At 49.4% G+C, this 21,050-nt stretch overlaps 2 protein-coding genes across 2 annotated transcripts in view; one reads left to right on the plus strand and one right to left on the minus strand.

Annotated features, from left to right (window-relative positions):
- Nucleotides 1–10,876, minus strand: part of LOC131193559 (zinc finger protein 208-like) — a 50,471-nt gene extending 39,595 nt beyond the window's left edge. Inside the window, exons 1-5 of the mRNA XM_058173861.1 lie at nucleotides 10,757–10,876; nucleotides 9,764–10,364; nucleotides 9,395–9,509; nucleotides 2,058–2,125; nucleotides 241–370 (exon numbers count right to left, since the gene is read on the minus strand). Coding sequence (XP_058029844.1) covers nucleotides 241–370; nucleotides 2,058–2,125; nucleotides 9,395–9,509; nucleotides 9,764–10,177 — 727 coding nt within the window. The 5' untranslated portion in view covers nucleotides 10,178–10,364; nucleotides 10,757–10,876. The remainder of the gene's footprint in view (nucleotides 1–240; nucleotides 371–2,057; nucleotides 2,126–9,394; nucleotides 9,510–9,763; nucleotides 10,365–10,756) is intronic.
- Nucleotides 1–21,050, plus strand: part of LOC131192754 (zinc finger protein with KRAB and SCAN domains 7-like) — a 269,595-nt gene that overhangs the window by 231,338 nt on the left and 17,207 nt on the right. The gene's annotated exons all lie outside the window — the stretch shown is intronic.

The raw sequence follows: 21,050 nt of genomic DNA on the forward strand, positions 1-21,050 counted from the left end.
AAGCAATGCCTTTTTCAGAAGATAAGTTCAAATAGAAATGGAAAAATACAGATAAAAAATAGCAGAGATAGCATCTAAGCAAAGTGACATTGACTCTTTCCTTCCTTGGAGTACAAGAAGGCCAGATCCTTTCCTTCTCCCTCCCAGGAGACAATATCTGATTAGTGGGTTTTTTTTAATAAAAAACAAACTATAATCTGTCTTCTTGAATTCTTTGATTGGGGACTAAAATACTCTTACCCAGAGAGACCACGTTCCTATGGTTTTCCAGCATGACTTCCGAATGCAGCGCTTTCTGGTCAGGATCCAGCTGAGACCATTCCTCCTCAGAGAAAGACACAGCCACCTCCTCGAAGGACACCAGACGCTCCTGAACACAGAAAAAAGAACAGAACAGGAGGATTCGCAAGATCTGTTCATCTTCATCAATGATTTAGACAAGAGGATAGAAGGGGAACTCATCAAATTTGCAGACAAGACCAAATTGACAGGAATAACAACACTCCAGAAGAGAACCTCCAGATATAGAAGGATCGATAGATTGGGCCCCATCTAACAAAATGAAATCAACAGTGAGAAATATGAGGTTCTACATTTAGGAAACAAAAACTAAATGCACTGGTATAGAATAGGTGATACCTGGCTCAACAGTAGTAAGGGCAACAGGGAACTGGGAGTCCTAGTGGACAACCATTAAAACATGAGTCAGCAGTATGCTACAGTTGCCCAAAAAAACCCTGCAACAGAATCATAGGCTGCATTAAGAGGGATAGAATCAAGATGACATGAAGTGTTAGTACCACTTTATAATGCCTTGGTAAGACCAAACATGGAATATTGCATCCAGTTTTGGTTGCCAGGTGTAAAAAAGATCTTGAGACTCTAGAAAGAATGCAGAGAAGAGCAACAAAAAATATTAGTGGACTGGAGGATAAAACATACAAAGAACGGTTGCAGGAATTGGGTATGTCTAATTTCATGAAAAGAAGGACTAGGGGGTAATATGATAGCAGTGTTCCAGGAAGCAATGGATGGAAACTATTCAAGGAGAGAACCAACCTATAAGTAAAGAGAAATTTCCTGACAGTGAGAACAATTAATCAGTGGAATGACTTGCCTCCAGAAATGTTTATGAAGAAATTGGACAGCCATTTATCTGAAATGTTAGAGGGCTTCCTGTCTGAGCAGAGGGTTGGAGTAGAAGACCTCCAAGATCTCTACCAACTCTGTTATTCTGTTCCATTGTTCCCAAATTCCCAAAGCAAAGATATGCACTAAGTTAAATGGCTGTGCATCACATTTTAGTCCTCATTTTAGGTGAGAAAATGGGCAAATCTGAAAATTGCTTTCACTGAAGAAATATTTGGGGCAAGTTCACGGATTCTGCAAAACCTTCAGTGCCTTTCAGTAAAGTAATCCCACTTCTGGATCAACTGATCTATCAACTATCAATCATATTGATCTAGTAGTCTGAGCCATTATTGAAAGAAGAAACAAAGAAGAGAAATTTGAAAGTATTTCAGCCTTTAAATAATGTTTGATAGCTTGATCGAGGCATAAATCAGAGGACTGGAAATTATTTGGTACTCCAAAGGACCTTGATTACATGCTCAATACGGCCACTCCCTTTGGATTTTAATAGTCTGCTTTATTTTTTAATATGATTTGCTTATTTTTGAATTACAGGTTATAAATGAAGCTTTTTAAACAAATGGTAATGTGGCAATGTGAATATTTATTTATTTTTCATTAGACTTTCACGAGTCAAAGAATTACCCCAAAAATGGGTCTCTAGCAATTGCTGCCACTGTGATACATTTATTCCTATTTCTTAAAGGACTTTTTAAAAATAGGAGTACCTAGCAGAACAAAATAACCAGAGGAAGCTATGCTGGCTGACAGGAACTTGAACCTGCTATTCTGCTCTCCATGCTGTGGAAGAACACAAAAATAATCTAGTCCAAACAAGGAGGGAAAATAAAAGGAGAGAGCACTCTGCAAATCCGCTTCACTTCCTGAAAGGAGATTAGAAATCTAATATCTTTTCCCTTTCTTACTTGATTTGAAGGTTCAATCGCTGTCTGATCTCCATCATAAAAACCAGAAAGCTTCATTCTTGGTTTCTCTGTAAGGAATAAATAATTTCAAAATGCATTATTAACAAAATAGGAGGAGGTATTCTATAGAAGAGGAGAGAGTGAAGGGAAGAAGACGCCGGAGAAGACGCCTAGAGAGCTCCTGGAGGTCTAGCCGTTTAGAGGCTGATCGGACACTAGTTAGGTCCTATACTAGGACCTACCTGGTGGCACTGAGGGAAGCGAGGCCCTCCCTCATTGGTGACCCGCCTCCTTCACCAGGGGGATGACCCGCTGGCTGAGGAGTTTAACGGTTAGATAAAATCGTTCGTCTAGACCAAAATTGCGACGATTCAGATGAGGCGTCTGAGGTGGTCTTGGTGACATTTTCTGGGATGAGTTTGACCCTGTACATGGACAGGTTGTTGGGTAGGCTGAATGCCACCACGTTTTACTGGAGCCTCCTGGCTGGTGCTGGGAGGTGGGCTGGCTCCAGGCGTCTGTTCTGTTTCCTTCCCCAATACTCCCAGCAAAGAGTCCGTCAGAGGCCTTCCTTTTTCCTTTTATTTACATAGATACATGTCCTGGCCACGTCTACCCACGGGCCTGCCAAGTTTCTGGAGATAACGAGGAAATTATAGATAAGGCCAGAATTACTCACGAATATATTCTTCCCTCCATGAATTAGCTCGCCAAATTCATTGCTTTGTCCAAGACAAAAACCAGGAAGTCCGCCTCCTATTTATAGTCTCTGCAGATGTCACTGCATGACAATTATGACTTGGCTTTGTCCCAACTCTTCCGCTGCTGCGCGCCGATCAAGTCTTCGTAATCTTGCGTCCCTCCAAAACTGTTCTTGGGGCGTTACAAATCAGAAGAAGGCCGGGAGAATCAGGCCTTGCCGGCCCCTCCCTTTGAGTGGGTGCCAGGGAGGAGAGGGCTCAAGAGAAGCAGGGCTTGCCAGGTCTTCTCCCTCATTTTCTGAATCATCCGAGTCCAGGAGTCTGGGTCCAGGAACCTGGGTCACAACACTATCCTCACCGCAGGGCCCTTCCCCGGGCTGACGATCGGGATGCGGTCGGGCTGGGTTCTGCTCATGGAAGGCCTGCACCAGGTCAGGGGCATGAACGCCGGAGGCATCTACCCAGGAGAAATCAGTCCCGTATCCCTTCCACGCGATCAAATATTGGAAACGACCCTTTAGCCAGCGAGTCTCGTGCGCTGTGGACTTCAGATTCCTCCGACCCGCCCTCGGCGACAGTGACGGGTGCTGTTGGGCACCGAAGGGGACTCGTGTGGCCTCAGGAACCAGAAGGGACCGGTGAAAACGGGTGGATCCGCATGGATCGTGGCAGGGTCAGTCGGTAGGCTACCGGGTTGATGACTGCCTCGACAGGGAACGGGCCGATGAATCGGTGGTCCAACTTCTTTACCGGCGGTCGGACGGGAGGTGTTTGGTGGAGAGCCACCCGGTCTCCAACTGCCAGCGGGGCGCGTTGCCGGGAGCGGTCAGCGGACCGCTTGTAGTCCTCCTTTGCCCGATTCAGCTGCTGACGTACCAACTGTTGGACCGCATGCAATTCCGTCAGGAAGGTCTGCGTTCGGGAACAGGAGAGTCCGGTGGTGCCAGAGGAAGAGCGGATGGTACCCACATTGGCAAAGAACGGGTCATCTGAGTAGAGGTGTGCTGAGAGTTGTTAAAAGCAAACTCCGCCAGGGACAGGTAGTCGCCCAGTTGTCCTGTTGCTGGTTGATGAAGCAACGGAGATACTGTTCCAGTATACCGATGACCTTCTCTGTACCCCGCCGGTCTCCGGATGGTGCGATGACGACAGACATACCTGCACCTCCAACGCGCCATCAGGCTCTTCCAGAAGCGGGCTGTGAACTGAACTCCAGCGGTCCGAAACCACCCTGTCCGGTAGACCATGGAGGCGGAAGATGTGCTGCAGAAAGAGACGGGCGTTTTGCGGCTGTGGGCAGTCCGCGGCATGGGATGAAGTGTGCCATCTTGGTGAGCATGTCCACCACCACCAGCACCGTGGTGAACCCAGAGGACGGCGGCAGGTCTGTCAGGAAATCCATAGAGATCGCCCCCCAGGGTCTGTCGGGTGTCGGCAAGGGTTGGAGGAGCCGGGGAGGGCCCCCCGTGGCGGTCTTGGCTTGCCGGCACGGTACGCAGGATGTCACGTAGGCATGTATATCATGCCGCACTCGGGGCCACCAAAAGGTCCGTGTCACCAGGTGGAGGGTCTTGAAGAACCCAAAATGTCCTGCTGCAGGGTTGTCGTGGCACTGGGTCATGACGAGGGCTCGGAGTGGTCCTGTGGGCACATATAATCGCCCCGAAACTTGAGTAAGTCCTCCTCCAAGGTCCAAGGAGGCTGGGGCCCACCTCCGCTCTCCTTTGCTGCGACCAGGCGTCCTGGCGCTGCGCCTCGCACCTGGGCCCGCAAGTCCACTGGCTCCGTGCTGCGGCCAAGGCTTCTGCCGCAGCACTGTCCGTGGAGGAAGGGGTCCTTGGCGCAGAGGTACTCTGGCTTGGGACAGGGCATCCGCCCTCCGGTTGTGACCGCTGGGAATGTAGGTCACGGAAGTTGAACCGGGCAAAACAACGACCACGGATCTGCCGCTGGTTTAACTTCCGAGCTGTGGTGAGGTGCTCGAGATTCCGATGGTCCGTTCGACCTCCACCTGATGTCGGGCCCCTCCAGATGGTGTCGCCAAGCCTCGAATGCAGCCTTGATAGCCAGCAACTCTTTTTCCCAGATAGTGTGGTTGCGCTCGGAAGGGTTGAGTTTCCGGGAGTAGTAAGCGCAGGAAAAAGTGTGCGCCATTCGTCGGAGCCTGTAGCACCGCTCCCAGAGCCACATTGGACGCGTCCGTTTCCACCACAAAAGGCCGGAGCGGGTCGGGATGCCTCAGGACGGGTTCCGTGGCAAGGCTTTCTTGAGGGCTGTGAATGCTTCTTGCTGGGGACCCCACCGGAATGCAACCTTCTTCCTGAGGAGCTGGGTAAGTGGAGCTGTCAGTGTGGCGAAGCCGGGATGAAGGTCCGGTAGTAGTTGGCGAAGCCCAGTAGGCGCTGAACATCCTTCACCCGACGAGGGCTTCCCAGCTACACAAAGCTTCTACTTTACATGGGTCCATGGCTATGCCTCGGGCGAGATGATATGCCGAGGAATTCTATGGAAGTCCGGAAGAAGACGCATTTCTCCAGCCGCATTGAGTTGTTGCTCCATAGCGTTGCAGAACCAGACTGACGTGTCGGTGGCTTTCCCTGGACCGGGAGTAAATCAGGATGTCGTCGAGGTAGATAACCACGAACCGATCCAACATGTCTCGAACACGTCGTTCATGAAGTGCTGAAAACGGCGGAGCATTGGTCAACCCAAATGGCATGACAGTGTATTCGTAGTGTCCGTGATCGGGTGCCGAATGCCGTCTTCCATTCGTCTCCTTCTCGTATCCGCACCAGGTTGTAGGCCCCGGAGATCGAGCTTGGTGAAGATCGTGGCCTCCGCAACCTTTCCAGTAGCTCCGGGATGAGCGGCAGGGGTAGCGATTCCGGTAATCACAGCATAGGCGCAAGTCCCTGTCTTCTTCTTCACAAGAGGACCGGGGCCGAGAGGGACTTTGAAGGCGGATGAACCCTCGGGCCAGGTTTTTGTCCAGGAAGTCCCTGAGGCGGCCAACTCGGGCTCCGACATGGAATACAGGCGTCCCACAGGCAGTGGTGCGTTGGGCAGAAGGTCCACGGGCAATCGTGGGGCCGATCGGGTAGTCGGTCCGCCTCCTTCTCGCTGAACACGTCGGCGAAGTCCGTCAGCTCAGGAGGCAAGGTGATGGCAGCGGTGGGGACGTTCTGGCGGCACAGGTGTGGCGGATGTGATCGACGCACTGCAGACTCGGGAAAGAGATGGCGTTCGCGACCAGGCCACCTGAGGATCGTGGGTCCGGCCAGGCCAACCCAAGGACCAAGGGAAAATGAAGGTCCGCCGTGACATAAAACTGGATCGCCTCCTCATGGTCCCCAATAGCCAGGCGCAAAGGCTGGGTGGCGAATTTAATGGGGCCGGACACCAGTTCTCGCCCATCAATTGTCTCTACCCGCATCGGAGGGTCCACGGAACCACGGGACCGCAAACTGGGTCACAAAGGCCTGGTCCATAAAGTTTGTTGTGGCCCTGAGTCCACCAGCGCATGCGCCTGGAGCCCGTCCGACTGGTTCCCCAACCATATCCGTGTGTCCAGAATCAGATGCCGAGGGGCCCAGAGTCTACTTCCATAGCGTCCAGTGGGGGCTTAGTACGTGCCCGACCTAGGGTTTCCCAGGTCGGGCCTGCCCGCTTCCGATTGGTCACGCTGTGATTCGGGGACCGGCGTCGTGCCGCCGCTTTCTGGGGCAAGCAGTAGTGGCGGGCTCCCACAGTACAGGCACAATCCCCTTGGCGCCTCGGTTCCGCTCCTGGGCTGTTAGGTCTGGCGCTCCCAACTCCATGGGCTCTTCGCAGCGGTTACAAAGCGTGGGGCGACCCTGGGTGCTGGTGGTGCAGGAAGTGGGGTGCAGATGTCGACGGAGGGTCCCGGGGTGCGACGGACGGTCGCCGTTGCAGACGGGCATCGAGGCGGAGACAAAGGGCACCAAGTTGTCGAGGGTCCGCGGCGCCTCCACGCGGGCCAGCTCGCCTTTGCAATTCCTCTGAGAGTCCCTCCTGGGAACGCGTCCACCAGCGCTGCATCATTCCAGTCAGAGTCCTGGCACAAAAGACGAAATTGCGATGTACTCCTGCAGGGGGCGTTTCCCTTGACGGAGTTCCTTAAGGCGCCTGGTTGCCGTCAGCATTCGAACAGGGTCCTCATACAAGGTGCGTAGGTGCTGCCAAAAACGCTGTTGGTCCGCCAGCAGGGGGCTGTCCTGGAGCAAGAGGGCGTGGCCCATCGAGCAGCCGAGCCGGAAAGAAGGTTAATCACGAAGGCCACCTTAGCCCGGTCGCCTGGGAAATCCTCTGGCCTCATAGCCATGTAGAGCTGGCACTGTCCCAAGAAGGTCGGGAACATCTCAGGCTGCCCAGAAAACTTATCCGCACGGTTATCGGGCACTTGCGACGAGGAGGAGGTGGGAGGATGGGGGCTGCAGGCACATTCCTGGCAGCAAGTTGGCCTGCCAAGTGAGCCACTTGCTGCTGGAGCTGTTGATTAGCCGCTTGTAGCTGCTCTAACTGCTGCTGTACCTGCTGCTGGTCCATCTTTGGTGGAAGATGTTTTAGTCAGGTCTTGGACAAAATGTTCTGTTTCCTTCCCCAATACTCCCAGCAAAGAGTCAGTCAGAGGCCTTCCTTTTTTCCCTTTTATTTACATAGATACATGTCCTGGCCACGTCTACCCACGGGCCTGCCAAGTTTCTGGAGATAACGAGGAAATTATAGATAAGGCCAGAATTACTCACGAATATATTCTTCCCTCCATGAATTAGCTCGCAAATTCATTGCTTTGTCCAAGACAAAAACCAGGAAGTCCGCCTCCTATTTATAGTCTCTGCAGATGTCACTGCATGACAATTATGACTTGGCTTTGTCCCAACTCTTCCGCTGCTGCGCACGATCAAGTCTTCGTAATCTTGCGTCCCTCCAAAACTGTTCTTGGCGTTGCCAAATCAGAAGAAGGCCGGAGAATCAGGCCTTGCGGCCCTCCCTTTGAGTGGGTGCCAGGGAGGGAGAGGGCTCAAGAGAAGCAGGGCTTGCCAGGTCTTCTCCCTCATTTTCTGAATCATCCGAGTCCAGGAGTCTGGGTCCAGGAACCTGGGTCACAACAGAGTCTTTCCGGCCGCCTTGAAAGAGGTGGTGGTGAGGCCCCTCCTCAAGAAGCCCTCCCTGGACCCGGCTGTCTATATTCGTGTCTCCAACCTTTGAAGGTTGTAGAAATATGGTGGCATATCAGTTTCTGCACCTGGATGAAACTGTCTATCTAGACCTGCTCCAGTCCGCCTGACAGCCAGAGGCTGGTCTTGGTGGTGGATGATCTCTGGAGGGCCAGGATGGGGTTGTTCCTCTGTCCTGGTCCTATTAGACCTCTCAGCGGCTTTCGATACCATCGACCATGGTATCCTGCTGCGCGGTTGGAGGATTGGGAGTGGGAGGCACCGTTTATCGGTGGTTCTCCTCTATCTCTCCGGTCGTGCAGACGGTGTTGACAGGGGCAGAGGTCGGCCCGGGCGCCTCACTTGTGGGGTGCCGCGGGGATTCTCTCGCCCTTCTGTTCAACATCTATATAAATGGGTGAGATCATCAGTGGCCATTTACCAGCTGCGCTGATGACACCCAGCTGTACTTCTCACACCGGGCCACCCCAATGAAGCTATCGAAGTGCTGTCCCGGTGTTTGGAAGCCGTCGGGTCTGGATGGGGAGAAACAGGCTCAAGCTCAATCCTTCCAAGACAGAGTGGCTGTGGATGCGGCATCCCGGTACAGTCAGCTGAGTCCTCGGCTGACTGTTGGGAGTCACTGGCCCCATGGAAGGGTAATCTGTTCTCCTGGATGAGCGGCTGTCTTTTGAAGATCATTTGACGGCCGTCTCCAGGAGAGCTTTCCACCAGGTTCGCCTGGTGAGCCAGTTGCGCCTTTCTAGACCGGGATGCCTTATGCACGGTCACTCACGCCTCGTGACGTCTCGCCTGGATTATTGCAATGCTCTCTACATGGGGCTCCCTTGAGGGGCATCCGGAGGCTCAGTTAGTTTAGAATGCAGCTGCGCGGTGATAGAGGGGCCCCTCGTGGCTCCCGTGTTACACCTATCCTGCGCAGACTGCACTGGCTACCTGTGGCCTTCGGGTGCGCTTCAAGGTGCTGGTGACAATCTTTAAAGCGCTCCATGGCATAGGGCCGGGCTATTTACGGACCGCCTACTGCTACCAAATACCTCTCAATGCGTCCAGAAAGGGACCTCAGGTGTCAGCTAGGCAGTGCCGTCTGGCGACACCAGGAAGACCTTCTCTGTGGGGGCTCCCACCTCTGAACGAACTCCTCCAGGACTTCGCCAACTTCCGGACCTCAACCTTTCGTCATGAGCTTAAAACACACTTATTTATCTGCGCTGACTGGATTAGATTTTAAAGTTATGGGTTTATGTTTTATTATTTATACTATTTTAAATTTGGGGCAATAGAATAAGTTTTTTAATTGTTTTTTAATCTGTATTTATATGTATTTTAACTGCCTGTGAACCGCCCTGAGTCCTTAGGGAGATAGGGCGGTATATAAATTTGAAAAATAAATAAATAATAAATAAGACAGATGGGTAATCGGAGGATTTTCCATTACCTCCTGAGGTGTCCTGACTTGGATCTTCCCAAGGGATCCTCCTGAAAAATAGCTCCTGGGAGGGATTTGATGGGTTCTTCTTTCCCTCAGCATTTCTGATCTCTGCAGTGCAGCACTTCAAATAGGAGGAAGGAATAAAGAAGCAGAATTAATGTACATCAGATGAAATAAAATGGATTCTTATATTCGTATCGCAACCTCAAAGCCCCCAATATCCATCCATGTGGTTGAGTGAGAAAACAATGGAACAATGTCCGACAAGAAGTGGTGAATTGCCACACTTGATGAACACCAGAGAAGTTTGGGAAGGAGGGGTGAAGGATTCAAACACATTCTCTATTCCCTTCTTAGCTCCCTAAAGTGTCTCACCTGCAACTGGATCTGCTCCTTCTGCTCCTCCGCCTGGCTCAAGAGGAAGCCTTCCGCCAGGGCCACCGCCTGGGAGCTGGTCTCTGCTCCACACTCTCGCACCCAGCCCTCCATCTCTGGGGGCAGGAAAGGCAGGAGCTGCTCCAGAACCACCAGGTCCAGCATCTGGGCTTTGGTGTGCTTTTCTGGTCTCAGCCATCGCCTGCAAAAGTCATGGAGTCGGCTGCAAAGTCCTCGGGGACCTTCAGCCTCCCGGTATTGGATGAAGCTCCAGGGCTGAACTTCTGAGGAGAGGATGGTTTCCTCCTCCAGGATCTTCTGCCCGGTTCTTGTCCAGAGCTTCCCCCCCTTCCCAGGCTGAGCAGCTGAAGGGCCTTTTCCGGCTCCCTCCTTTCCCAAAGGTTGTGTCTCCATCCTTTCTCTCTCCTGCAGAGCAACTGCAGATGGCTCCAAGGACTCTGGTGGGTCTCCAGATGCCTTTTCCTTCACGGGACCATTTCTGGGGCCACAGGACTGATCCCTGCAGGTGATTCCGCTCTTTTTTTCTCCCAAGAGAAAAGTTTGCCTTGCAAAGACCACAAATGGCTTCCAGTTTCTGTATCTGAGATGGGAAGAAAAACAGAAAGAATTAGAAAGTGGGATTCAGCCACTGAGCGACCTTCACTCAACCTCCCCGGAGCCTCGAGCGGCTCATCCCAGCGCAGGGCCGAGGTCCCCCCGAGCAGGGCCGGGAAGGGGGCAGCTGGAGAGGCAGCTTCTCTCCCCCTCCGGAGACAGGATGGGGTCCTCGGGGAACCTTGTGCGAATCCTGCCTCCTCCTCGCCCGGCTTCTCTCCTCTCCTGCTGGTCCTCCGCAAGGCCGACCCTCCCCTCCCCCCAGTCGGGCCCTTCCTCGGATCCTCGCTGCCTTCCCGGCATCCCCGCTTCTTCCTCTTCCCCCTGCAGGGAGAGGGGGGCTGGGGAGCATGGGACCCGGGAAGAGCTCCCCCTCACCCGGGACACGTCTGGAATCTGGATGTCCACCCGCCAGACTCTCCCGCAGCCCCTCCGCCTCCTCCGGGGCCTGAGGGGTTAAGGAGAGCGAGTGCAAAGTCCTAGAAGGGCAAGGCTCCAAGCGCCTGGAGTTCCCTTCCCTTGGCACAGGGCGCCCCCTGGTGGATTTGGGATCGTAGAAAAGCTGGAAAGAGGAGCGCAGAGAAGGGAGAGGGCGGGGATGATGGGCATGGGAGTAGGGGGAAGAAAGGTCCCTCTCTATGGCTTAGACCTCTGCTCTTTCCCCCCCTTTTATATCAACCCAAATGCATTGGAGGCTTTCCTCTTTCTTCTGTTGTGTTTCTGGAACGATTTGCTTCATTTCTTACATGTAACGCAACTCCCCCTCCGCCTCTTTCATTCGGTCCGCTTCTTATTTATACAATAGAAGGGAAGGGAAGACGGGATCTGCGCTCTGATTGGTTGCTGGTAGTTTTATATCCATATAAATAAATGTATTTCACATTCACAGCAGAGAAGACAGTCAGGAGGATCCTGAGGTGAAACTCAAAAGGCGCCCAGAAGGAAAAGGCGGGAAAAAAGGGAAACTCCCCCTTTCTAGCCGCAGCGACCAATCAGAGCGCAGATCCCCTCAGGTGGGAGCCCGCCCTCACTCAGCCACAGCGGAGTGTTCTGGATCTTTCTAGACGTTCCTTCTCCAGCTATTAAATTGGATATTTTAACATTTAAAGTGTTCAAAAGAAACAGAGCTAAAATGATTTTGATTTCGTCCATTAGATAGATTTGTTCAATAAATGGCTGGTGACATATTAATGTGTAAAATCAAAAAGTCGAGGCTGGAAAGTTTTTTTAAATTCTTCTACTATGTTAAAAAGAGTCGGAAGTCAAAGCCTTTTTTGTTCTTTTCCTCTTTTACCTCAGACCTTCTTTTCCTCTTTCTCCTTCCCCTAATTTCCTATTTCTATTTTTCACTGTGTTTTATAAAATAAGAAAGACAGAAACAGACCAAATGAAAGAGGTGGAGGTGGAGTTGCTCGATATATATATAGGAAATATCCAAACCACTCTAGAAAAGCAACAGAAGAAAGATGAAAACCTCCTTCAATGCATTGCATTTAATATAAAAGGGGGGAAAGAAACAGCCGTGGGGGTACATTGGAAGCCACCCAACGTCAAACGGTCACTAAATGAACTGTTGTAAGTCAAGGACTCCAAAGCACCTGAGGGTAGAACAAGAAGCAATGGGTGGAAACTAATCAAGGAGAGGCTATTTACGGGACCGCCTTCTGCTACCGAATACCTCTTACCGACCCGTGCGCTCTCACAGAGAGGGACTCCTCAGGGTGCCGTCAGCTAGGCAGTGTCGTCTGGCGACACCCAGGGGAAGGGCCTTCTCTGCGGGGGCTCCCGCCCTCTGGAACGAGCTCCCCCCAGGACTTCGCCAACTCTCGGACCTTAGAACCTTCCGTCATGAACTTAAAACACACTTATTCAGGTGCGCAGGACTGGATTAGATTTTTTAGTTTTTTAAATTTTAAATTTTAAATTTTGTACTGATTTTAATTGGTTTTGTTATTTTTAGTTAAATTGGCCGGTTAAATATTTCATTTTAAAATTATTTTAAATTTATTGTCTATCTATGTATTTTAATAAGGCTGTACACCGCCCTGAGTCCTTCGGGAGAAGGGCGGTCTAGAAATTTAATTAATAAATAAATAAATAGAAGCAACTTAGAACTAAGGAGAAACTTCCTGACAGTTAGAAAAATTAATAAGCGGAACGAGTTCCTGCAGAAGTTGTGAATGCTCCAACACTGGAAGTTTTTAAGAAAATGTTGGATAACCATTTGTCTGAAATGGTGTAGGGTTTCCTGCCTGGGCAGGGGGTTGGACTAGAAGGCCTCCAAGGTCCCTTCCAACTCTGTTATTATCCAGTGTTGGAGCATTCACAACTTCTGCATGCAAGTTGTTCCACTTATTGATTGTTCAAACTGTCAGGAAATTTCTCCTTAGTTCTAGGTTGCTTCTCTCCTTGATTAGTTTCCACCCATTGTTACTTGTCCTGCCTTTAAGTGCTTTGGAGAATAGTCTGACTCCCTCTTCTTTGTGGCAGCCCCTGAGATATTGGAACACAGCTATCATGTCTCCCCTAGTCCTTCTTTTTGTTAAACTAGAATAGAATAGAATAGAATTTTATTGGCCAAGTGTGATTGGACACACAAGGAATTTGTCTTGGTGCATATGCTCTCAGTGTACATAAAAGAAAAGATACGTTCATCAAGGTACAACATTTACAACACAATTGATTATCAATATATCAATATAAATCATAAGGATTGCCAGCAACAAGTTATAGTCATACAGTCATAAGTGGAAAGAGATTGGTGATGGAAACTATGAAACGATTAATAGTAGTGCAGATTCAGTAAATAGTCTGACAGTGTTGAGGGAATTATTTGTTTAGCAGAGTGATGGCCTTTGGGAAAAAACTGTTCTTGTGTCTAGTTGTTCTGGTGTGCAGTGCTCTATAGCGTCGTTTTGAGGGTAGGAGTTGAAACAGTTTATGTCCAGGATGCGAGGGATCTGCAAATATTTTCACGGCCCTCTTCTTGATTCGTGCAGTATACAGGTCCTCAATGGAAGGCAAGTTGGTAGCAATTATTTTTCTGCAGTTCTAATTATCCTCTGAAGTCTGTGTTTTCTTGTTGGGTTGCAGAACCGAACCAGACAGTTATAGAGGTGCAAATGACAGACTCAATAATTCCTCTGTAGAACTGGATCAGCAGCTCCTTGGGCAGTTTGAGCTTACTGAGTTGGCGAAGAAAGAACATTCTTTGTTGTCCTTTTTTAATGATGTTTTTGATGTTAGCTGTCCATTTGAGATCTTGCGATATGATAGAACCCAGAAATTTGAAGGTTTCTACTGTTGATACTGTGTTGTCAAGTATTGTGAGAGGTGGAAGTATGGAAGGGTTTTTCCTAAAATCTACCACCATTTCTACGGTTTTGAGTGTGTTCAGTTCCAGATTGTTTTGGTTGCACCACAAGGCTAGTCGTTCGACCTCTCGTCTATATGCGGATTCGTCATTGTCTCGAATGAGACCAATCACTGTTGTGTCATCTGCGAACTTCAGTAGCTTAACAAATGGATCATTGGAGATGCAGTCATTGGTATACAGAGAGAAGAGAAGTGGGGAGAGCACACAGCCTTGGGGGGGCCCTGTGCTAACTGTACAGGTATTTGATGTGATCTTGCTTAGCTTCACCTGCTGCTTCCTGTTTGTTAGGAAGCTTGTGATCCACTTACAAGTCTGTTCCGGTACCTGTAGCTGGTTTAGCTTAGTTAGAAAAATGTCTGGAATGATGGTATTGAATGCTGAACTAAAGTCTACAAAAAGGACCCTTGCATAGGTCTTTGGAGACTCAAGATGTTGTAGGATGTAGTGCAGAGCCATATTAACAGCATCATCTGTTGATCTATTTGCTCGGTATGCAAATTGCAAGGGGTCTAAAAGCGGATTCGTGATGGTTTTCAGGTAGGAAAGCACTAGCCTTTCAAAGGTTTTCATGACTACAGATGTTAGAGCAACTGGTCTGTAGTCATTCAGTTCCTTGATGGTGGGCTTCTTCGGCACTGGGATGATGGTAGAGCGTTTGAAGCAAGAAGGAACATAGCACATCTCTAGTGATTTATTGAAAATATGGGTGAAGATGGGGGACAATTGGTCAGCACAGACTTTTAAGCAAGAAGGAGTTATCTTGTCTGGGCCTGGAGCTTTTCCTGGCTTTTGTCTGTGAAATAGGTCCTGCACTTCCTTTTCTGTGATCACTAGGGGTTGTGAACCCAATGAAATGGGGTCAGTTGTAGGAGGCTTGGCTGTTGTTGCTGTGTCTGAGATGGGGGTTGTGGAGATAGGTGGCTGTAGTTTCCTTTCAAACCTGCAGTAAAACTCATTCAGGTCATCTGCCAGTTGTTGATTACCTTCAGCCTGGGAAGGAGGTTTGCCATAGCCGGTGATATTTTTAAGAGTTTTCCACATGTTTGCTGGTTCATTTGCTGAAAGTTGATTCTTTAGCTTTTCAGAGTAGCTTCTTTTTGCTGCTCTTATCTCCCTTGTTAGTGCATTTCTGGCCTGATTGTACAGCATTTTATCACCCTTTCTGTAGGCTTCCTCTTTGGAATGTCGTAGCTGCTTAAAGTTTAGGTGTAAACCAAGGTTTGTTATTACTGTGTATTCGCAAGTTCCTTGTAGGTACACATAGGTCTTCACAGAAGCTGACATATGATGTTACAGTATCTGTGAGTTCATCCAGGTCTGCAGAGGTATCTTTAAAAATATTCCAATCAGTGCAGTCAAAACATGCCTGTAGCTTTAATTCTGATTCCTCCGTCCAGGTTTTCACTGATTTAATTATTGGTTTTATGGCTTTAAGTCTTTGCCTGTAAGCAGGTACAAGGTGAACTAGACATACCCAGTTCCTGCAACCGTTCTTCATATGTTTTAGCCTCCAGTCCCCTAATCATCTTTGTTGCTCTTCTCTGCACTCTTTCTAGAGTCTCAACATTCTTTTTGAGGCTTGTTGCCTGCTGGATCCTGGCCAGTTCCTCAGTTCCGCTTCGGAGGAGCCCAACACTTCAGGCTGGGGAAGCGAAGCCCAAGTGCCTCTGCAGCTGTTGGGGGCTGGAGAAAGAAACTCTGTGTGTGTTTGTGTGTCTGGGGATGCAGAGAGACCTCAGAGAAAAGTGCAATATTTGGGGGTGGGGGAAGCATGAAAGGAGCTCAGAGGTTCTGCCTGGGTCAGGGGAGGGATGGACGCCAGTGATAGGTTTCAAATTTTTTTACTACAGGTACTGTGGTTGTGGCTTGGTGGGTGTAACAGGGGAAAAATACTGCAAAAATCCCCATTCCCTCCCCACTCCACTAACCTGCTCTGGGAAGGAATCAAACTCCCCTGTGGCTTTTCTCGCGGCCTGCGGGCTCGCCACGAAAGGGTCTGGGCAATCCCCGCGCCAGACGGAGTGAGAAATGAATAAGCAGAGTCCAATTCTCCTCGGGGTGAGCGAGCCCCGAGCTAGCTCGAGACAAACTCTTTTATTTATTTATTTATTTATTTATTCAAATTTGTATACCGCCCTATCTCCCGAAGGACTCAGGGCGGTTCACAGGCACATAAAACATTTATATACAATTAAAATAACTATTAAAAAACTTATTCTAATGCCAAATATTAAAAATATAAATATAAATCTTAAAACCAAATTTAAACCCCTGTAAATTTAAAAATCTATAAATTTAAAATCTAAATTTAAAATCTAAAATCTAAGCCAGTCCTGCACAGATGAATAAATGCGTCTTAAGCTCGCGACGGAAGGTTCGGAGGTCCGGAAGTTGACGGAGTCCTGGGGGGAGTTCGTTCCAGAGGGTGGGAGCCCCCACAGAGAAGGCCCTTCCCCTGGGCGTCGCCAGACGACACTGTCTAGCTGACGGCACCCTGAGGAGTCCCTCTCTGTGAGAGCGCACAGGTCGGTGAGAGGTATTCGGTAGCAGTAGGCGGTCCCGTAGATAACCCGGCCCTATGCCATGGAGCGCTTTAAAGGTGGTTACCAACACCTTGAAGCGCACCCGGAAGGCCACAGGTAGCCAGTGCAGTCTGCGCAGGATAGGTGTCATACGGGAGCCACGAGGGGCTCCCTCTATAACCCGCGCAGCCGCATTCTGAACTAACTGCAGCCTCCGGATGCCCTTCAAGGGGAGCCCCATGTAGAGAGCATTGCAGTAATCCAGGCGAGACGTCACGAGGGCGTGAGTGACCGTGCATAGGGCATCCCGGTCTAGAAAGGGGCGCAACTGGCGCACCAGGCGAACCTGGTAAAAAGCTCTCCTGGAGACGGCTGTCAAATGATCTTCCAAAGACAGCCGTTCATCCAGGAGGACGCCCAAGTTGCGCACCCCCTCCATCGGGGCCAATGACTCGCCCCCAACAGTCAGCCGAGGACTCAGCTGACTGTACCGGGATGCCGGCATCCACAGCCACTCTGTCTTGGAGGGATTGAGCTTGAGCCTGTTTCTCCCCATCCAGACCCGTACGGCCTCCAGGCACCGGGACAACACTTCAATAGCTTCGTTGGGGTGGCCCGGTGTGGAAAAATACAGCTGGGTGTCATCAGCGTACAGCTGGTACCTCACACCGAAGCCACTGATGATCTCACCCAGCGGCTTCATATAGATGTTGAACAAAAGGGGCGAGAGGATCGACCCCTGCGGCACCCCACAAGTGAGGCGCCGCGGAGCCGACCTCTGCCCCCCCGTCAACACCGTCTGCGGCCGATCGGAGAGATAGGAGGAGAACCACCGATAAACGGTGCCTCCCACTCCCAATCCCCCCAATCGGCGCAGCAGGATACCATGGTCGATGGTATCAAAAGCCGCTGAGAGGTCTAACAGGACCAGGGCAGAGGAACATCCCCTATCCCTGGCCCTCCAGAGATCATCCACCAACGCGACCAAAGCCGTCTCAGTGCTGTAACCGGGCCGGAAGCCGGACTGGAACGGGTCTAGATAGACAGTTTCATCCAGGTGTAGGGGAAACTGATATGCCACCATACTCTCTACAACCTTCGCCGCGAAGGTTGGAGACCGGACGATAATTACCTAAAACAGCCGGGTCCAGGGAAGGCTTCTTGAGGAGGGGTCTCACCACCGCCTCTTTCAAGGCGGCCGGGAAGACTCCCTCCACCAAAGAAGCACTTGTAATTGCCTGGAGCCAGCCTCGTGTCACCTCCTGAGTGGCCAGCACCAACCAGGAGGGGCACGGGTCCAGTAAACACGTGGTGGCATTCAACCTACCCAACAACCTGTCCATGTCCTCGGGAGCCACAGGGTCAAACTCATCCCATAAAATGTCACCAAGACCGCCCTCAGCCGTCTCACCCGCGTCACTACAATTCTGGTCCAAACCATCCCGAAGCTGAACGATTTTATCGTATAGATAACCGTTAAACTCCTCAGCACGTCCCTGCAACGGGTCATCCCGCTCCCCCTGATGTAAAAGGGAGCGAGTCACCCGAAACAGGGCGGCTGGGCGGTTATCTGCCGATGCAATGAGGGAGGAGGCGTAGCTACGCCTCGCTTCCCTCAATGCCACTAGGTAAGTCCTAGTATAGGACTTCACTAGTGTCCGATCAGCCTCCGAACGGCTAGACCTCCAGGAACTCTCTAGGCGTCTTCTCTATTAAGGTTAGTTAGGGGTGTGTTACAGAAGGTAAGCAGGGGAGGTTACATATTAGCATATATTCAACATGTGAACACGTGACTGCAAGTACATCCACAAGTCTATGATTTTGGGAGAAAGATCATGATTCTTGGGAGGAGTTTTACCATGAAGTGGTTCTTTGTTCTCCGCTTTTTGCCTACGTGGTACAGCAAACAGAAATACATCTTGAAACATCCTGACTACATACTAATAAATCTCATATAATTGTGTGTAGGAGCAAACTTCTTTTGAAGCTCTGTGAAGTTAGCCTTATCAGAGAAGGAATGTTCTGTGGCTATCTCTAAGGTGTTGATACATTTACTGGCAACCATCTTTGCAACCTTGGCATCAAACAGATTTCTGCTTACATGATAACAATTAGCCAGACTTACCTATGCTGATATTTTTGCACATAAGCAATTTCTCAAAACTTGCTCATGCTTATATTTGCACATAAGTAATTTTATAAACAGTTTCATAAAGGGGTTCATATGGCATAATATCTCAACACTCCCCCTCTTCATTTCCCCAAATAAAATATTACTCATAAGAAAAGGCTCCCAGAAAAGCAAGGAAAAATCAAGCTGACAACAAAGGAACCTGCCTGAGGCTCATTCCACATCCCTGCCAGCTGCATAAAGGAAACTTTGTAAGCAGAAAACAGCTACCGGTGCTTAGAGATAATAGAAAGTGGAAGCCGGAAGTTCAGCTCCATTTACAAGCAGGCAGAAAACTCATTCGAGACAGGATACTTCACAATGAAAATCACCCAAACCTTTTTAGAAACACAAAGCCCATGTTGCACAAACCCCAAAACTTCAACATAGAAGCATGCAAGAATCCCTCCTCTTATCCAGTTTGTTGTTCAGATCACCCAGAAATGAACTGCTGACAAGTAAAAATTTCCTTCCGACAGCTGCTTCTTGGCTTGTCAATTTAAAGCGAAGGGATCTTTCCCGCCCCCCCTCTTCTTTGTCAAGCAATCTCCCTGTTGAAAAGCAAGCCCTGGTTTTTTCCTTCTAGCTGATCACCTGGGAGACTGGGAGGCAGCGAATAGATTGGGGGCAGGGCCAGACAGAGGTAGTATTTACCAGTTCTCCAAACTATTCAAAATTTCTACTACCAGTTTGTAATAACCGGTCAAAACCAGCTGAAACCCACCTCTGCTTTGGACCCAAAGCAGCCGGGATGGTCAATCCAGAGGCGGGGGAGGCCTCAATCTGGGGAGGGGAGAAAGAGGGACCCTCCTGAGGGTGCAGGAAAGAGGAGAATGAGGAAGTGGAAGGAAGGTGGAATTCCCAATTTTATTCTTTTATAGCAAGGAGAATGGAAGAGAAGTGACTTGGAGGAAGAGTGATGTAGATGAAGCTGCTGTGGGTTCAAAGCCAAAAGAGATGAGTGATATGGAGGGACAGGCAGGGCCAGAATCCCTGGGGTCAGTCTAGATGCTCTCAACCTCTTCCTCCCAAGAAAGAGGAGGAAGCTGGGGGTCTCCACTCCCCCCAAACTGTCACCTTCAACCTCCATTTTTCAAAGTTTCCAAAAAAGCCAGAAATTCATCACTACTGAAAAAAAACCACCCGTTTGCATCTAAGAGCACAATTAAGTCACAAAGACTGTGGAGAAAAAAGACGGGGAAGAAAATGAGAATAAAAGGGAAACCTTCAGTTTAAACAATCTATTTTCAGAGGGTCTGCAGGAAAAACACACGGTGGGCTTCCCCCTCCCTTTCAGTCCCCCAGGCACACTTTGTGGGAGGGGGGGCTTAGGGTTAGGGATTTAGATTTAGAGACTTTTTAAAAGCACTGATAACTTGTGGGAGGAGTTTTACCATGAAGTGGTTCTTTGTTCTCCGCTTTTTGCCTACGTGGTACAGCAAACAGAAATACATCTTGAAACATCCTGACTACATACTAATAAATCTCATATAATTGTGTGTAGGAGCAAACTTCTTTTGAAGCTCTGTGAAGTTAGCCTTATCAGAGAAGGAATGTTCTGTGGCTATCTCTAAGGTGTTGATACATTTACTGGCAACCATCTTTGCAACCTTGGCATCAAACAGATTTCTGCTTACATGATAACAATTAGCCAGACTTACCTATGCTGATATTTTTGCACATAAGCAATTTCTCAAAACTTGCTCATGCTTATATTTGCACATAAGTAATTTTATAAACAGTTTCATAAAGGGGTTCATATGGCATAATATCTCAACACTCCCCCTCTTCATTTCCCCAAATAAAATATTACTCATAAGAAAAGGCTCCCAGAAAAGCAAGGAAAAATCAAGCTGACAACAAAGGAACCTGCCTGAGGCTCATTCCACATCCCTGCCAGCTGCATAAAGGAAACTTTGTAAGCAGAAAACAGCTACCGGTGCTTAGAGATAATAGAAAGTGGAAGCCGGAAGTTCAGCTCCATTTACAAGCAGGCAGAAAACTCATTCGAGACAGGATACTTCACAATGAAAATCACCCAAACCTTTTTAGAAACACAAAGCCCATGTTGCACAAACCCCAAAACTTCAACATAGAAGCATGCAAGAATCCCTCCTCTTATCCAGTTTGTTGTTCAGATCACCCAGAAATGAACTGCTGACAAGTAAAAATTTCCTTCCGACAGCTGCTTCTTGGCTTGTCAATTTAAAGCGAGGATCTTTCCCGCCTCTTCTTTGTCAAGCAATCTCCCTGTTGAAAAGCAAGCCCTGGTTTTTTCCTTCTAGCTGATCACCTGGGAGACTGGGAGGCAGCGAATAGATTGGGGGCAGGGCCAGACAGAGGTAGTATTTACCAGTTCTCCAAACTATTCAAAATTTCTACTACCAGTTTGTAATAACCGGTCAAAACCAGCTGAAACCCACCTCTGCTTTGGACCCAAAGCAGCCGGGATGGTCAATCCAGAGGCGGGGGAGGCCTCAATCTGGGGAGGGGAGAAAGAGGGACCCTCCTGAGGGTGCAGGAAAGAGGAGAATGAGGAAGTGGAAGGAAGGTGGAATTCCCAATTTTATTCTTTTATAGCAAGGAGAATGGAAGAGAAGTGAC

The sequence above is a fragment of the Ahaetulla prasina genome, chromosome 2 (assembly GCF_028640845.1).
Source record: "Ahaetulla prasina isolate Xishuangbanna chromosome 2, ASM2864084v1, whole genome shotgun sequence".
NCBI classification, from domain to species: Eukaryota; Metazoa; Chordata; class Lepidosauria; order Squamata; family Colubridae; genus Ahaetulla; species Ahaetulla prasina.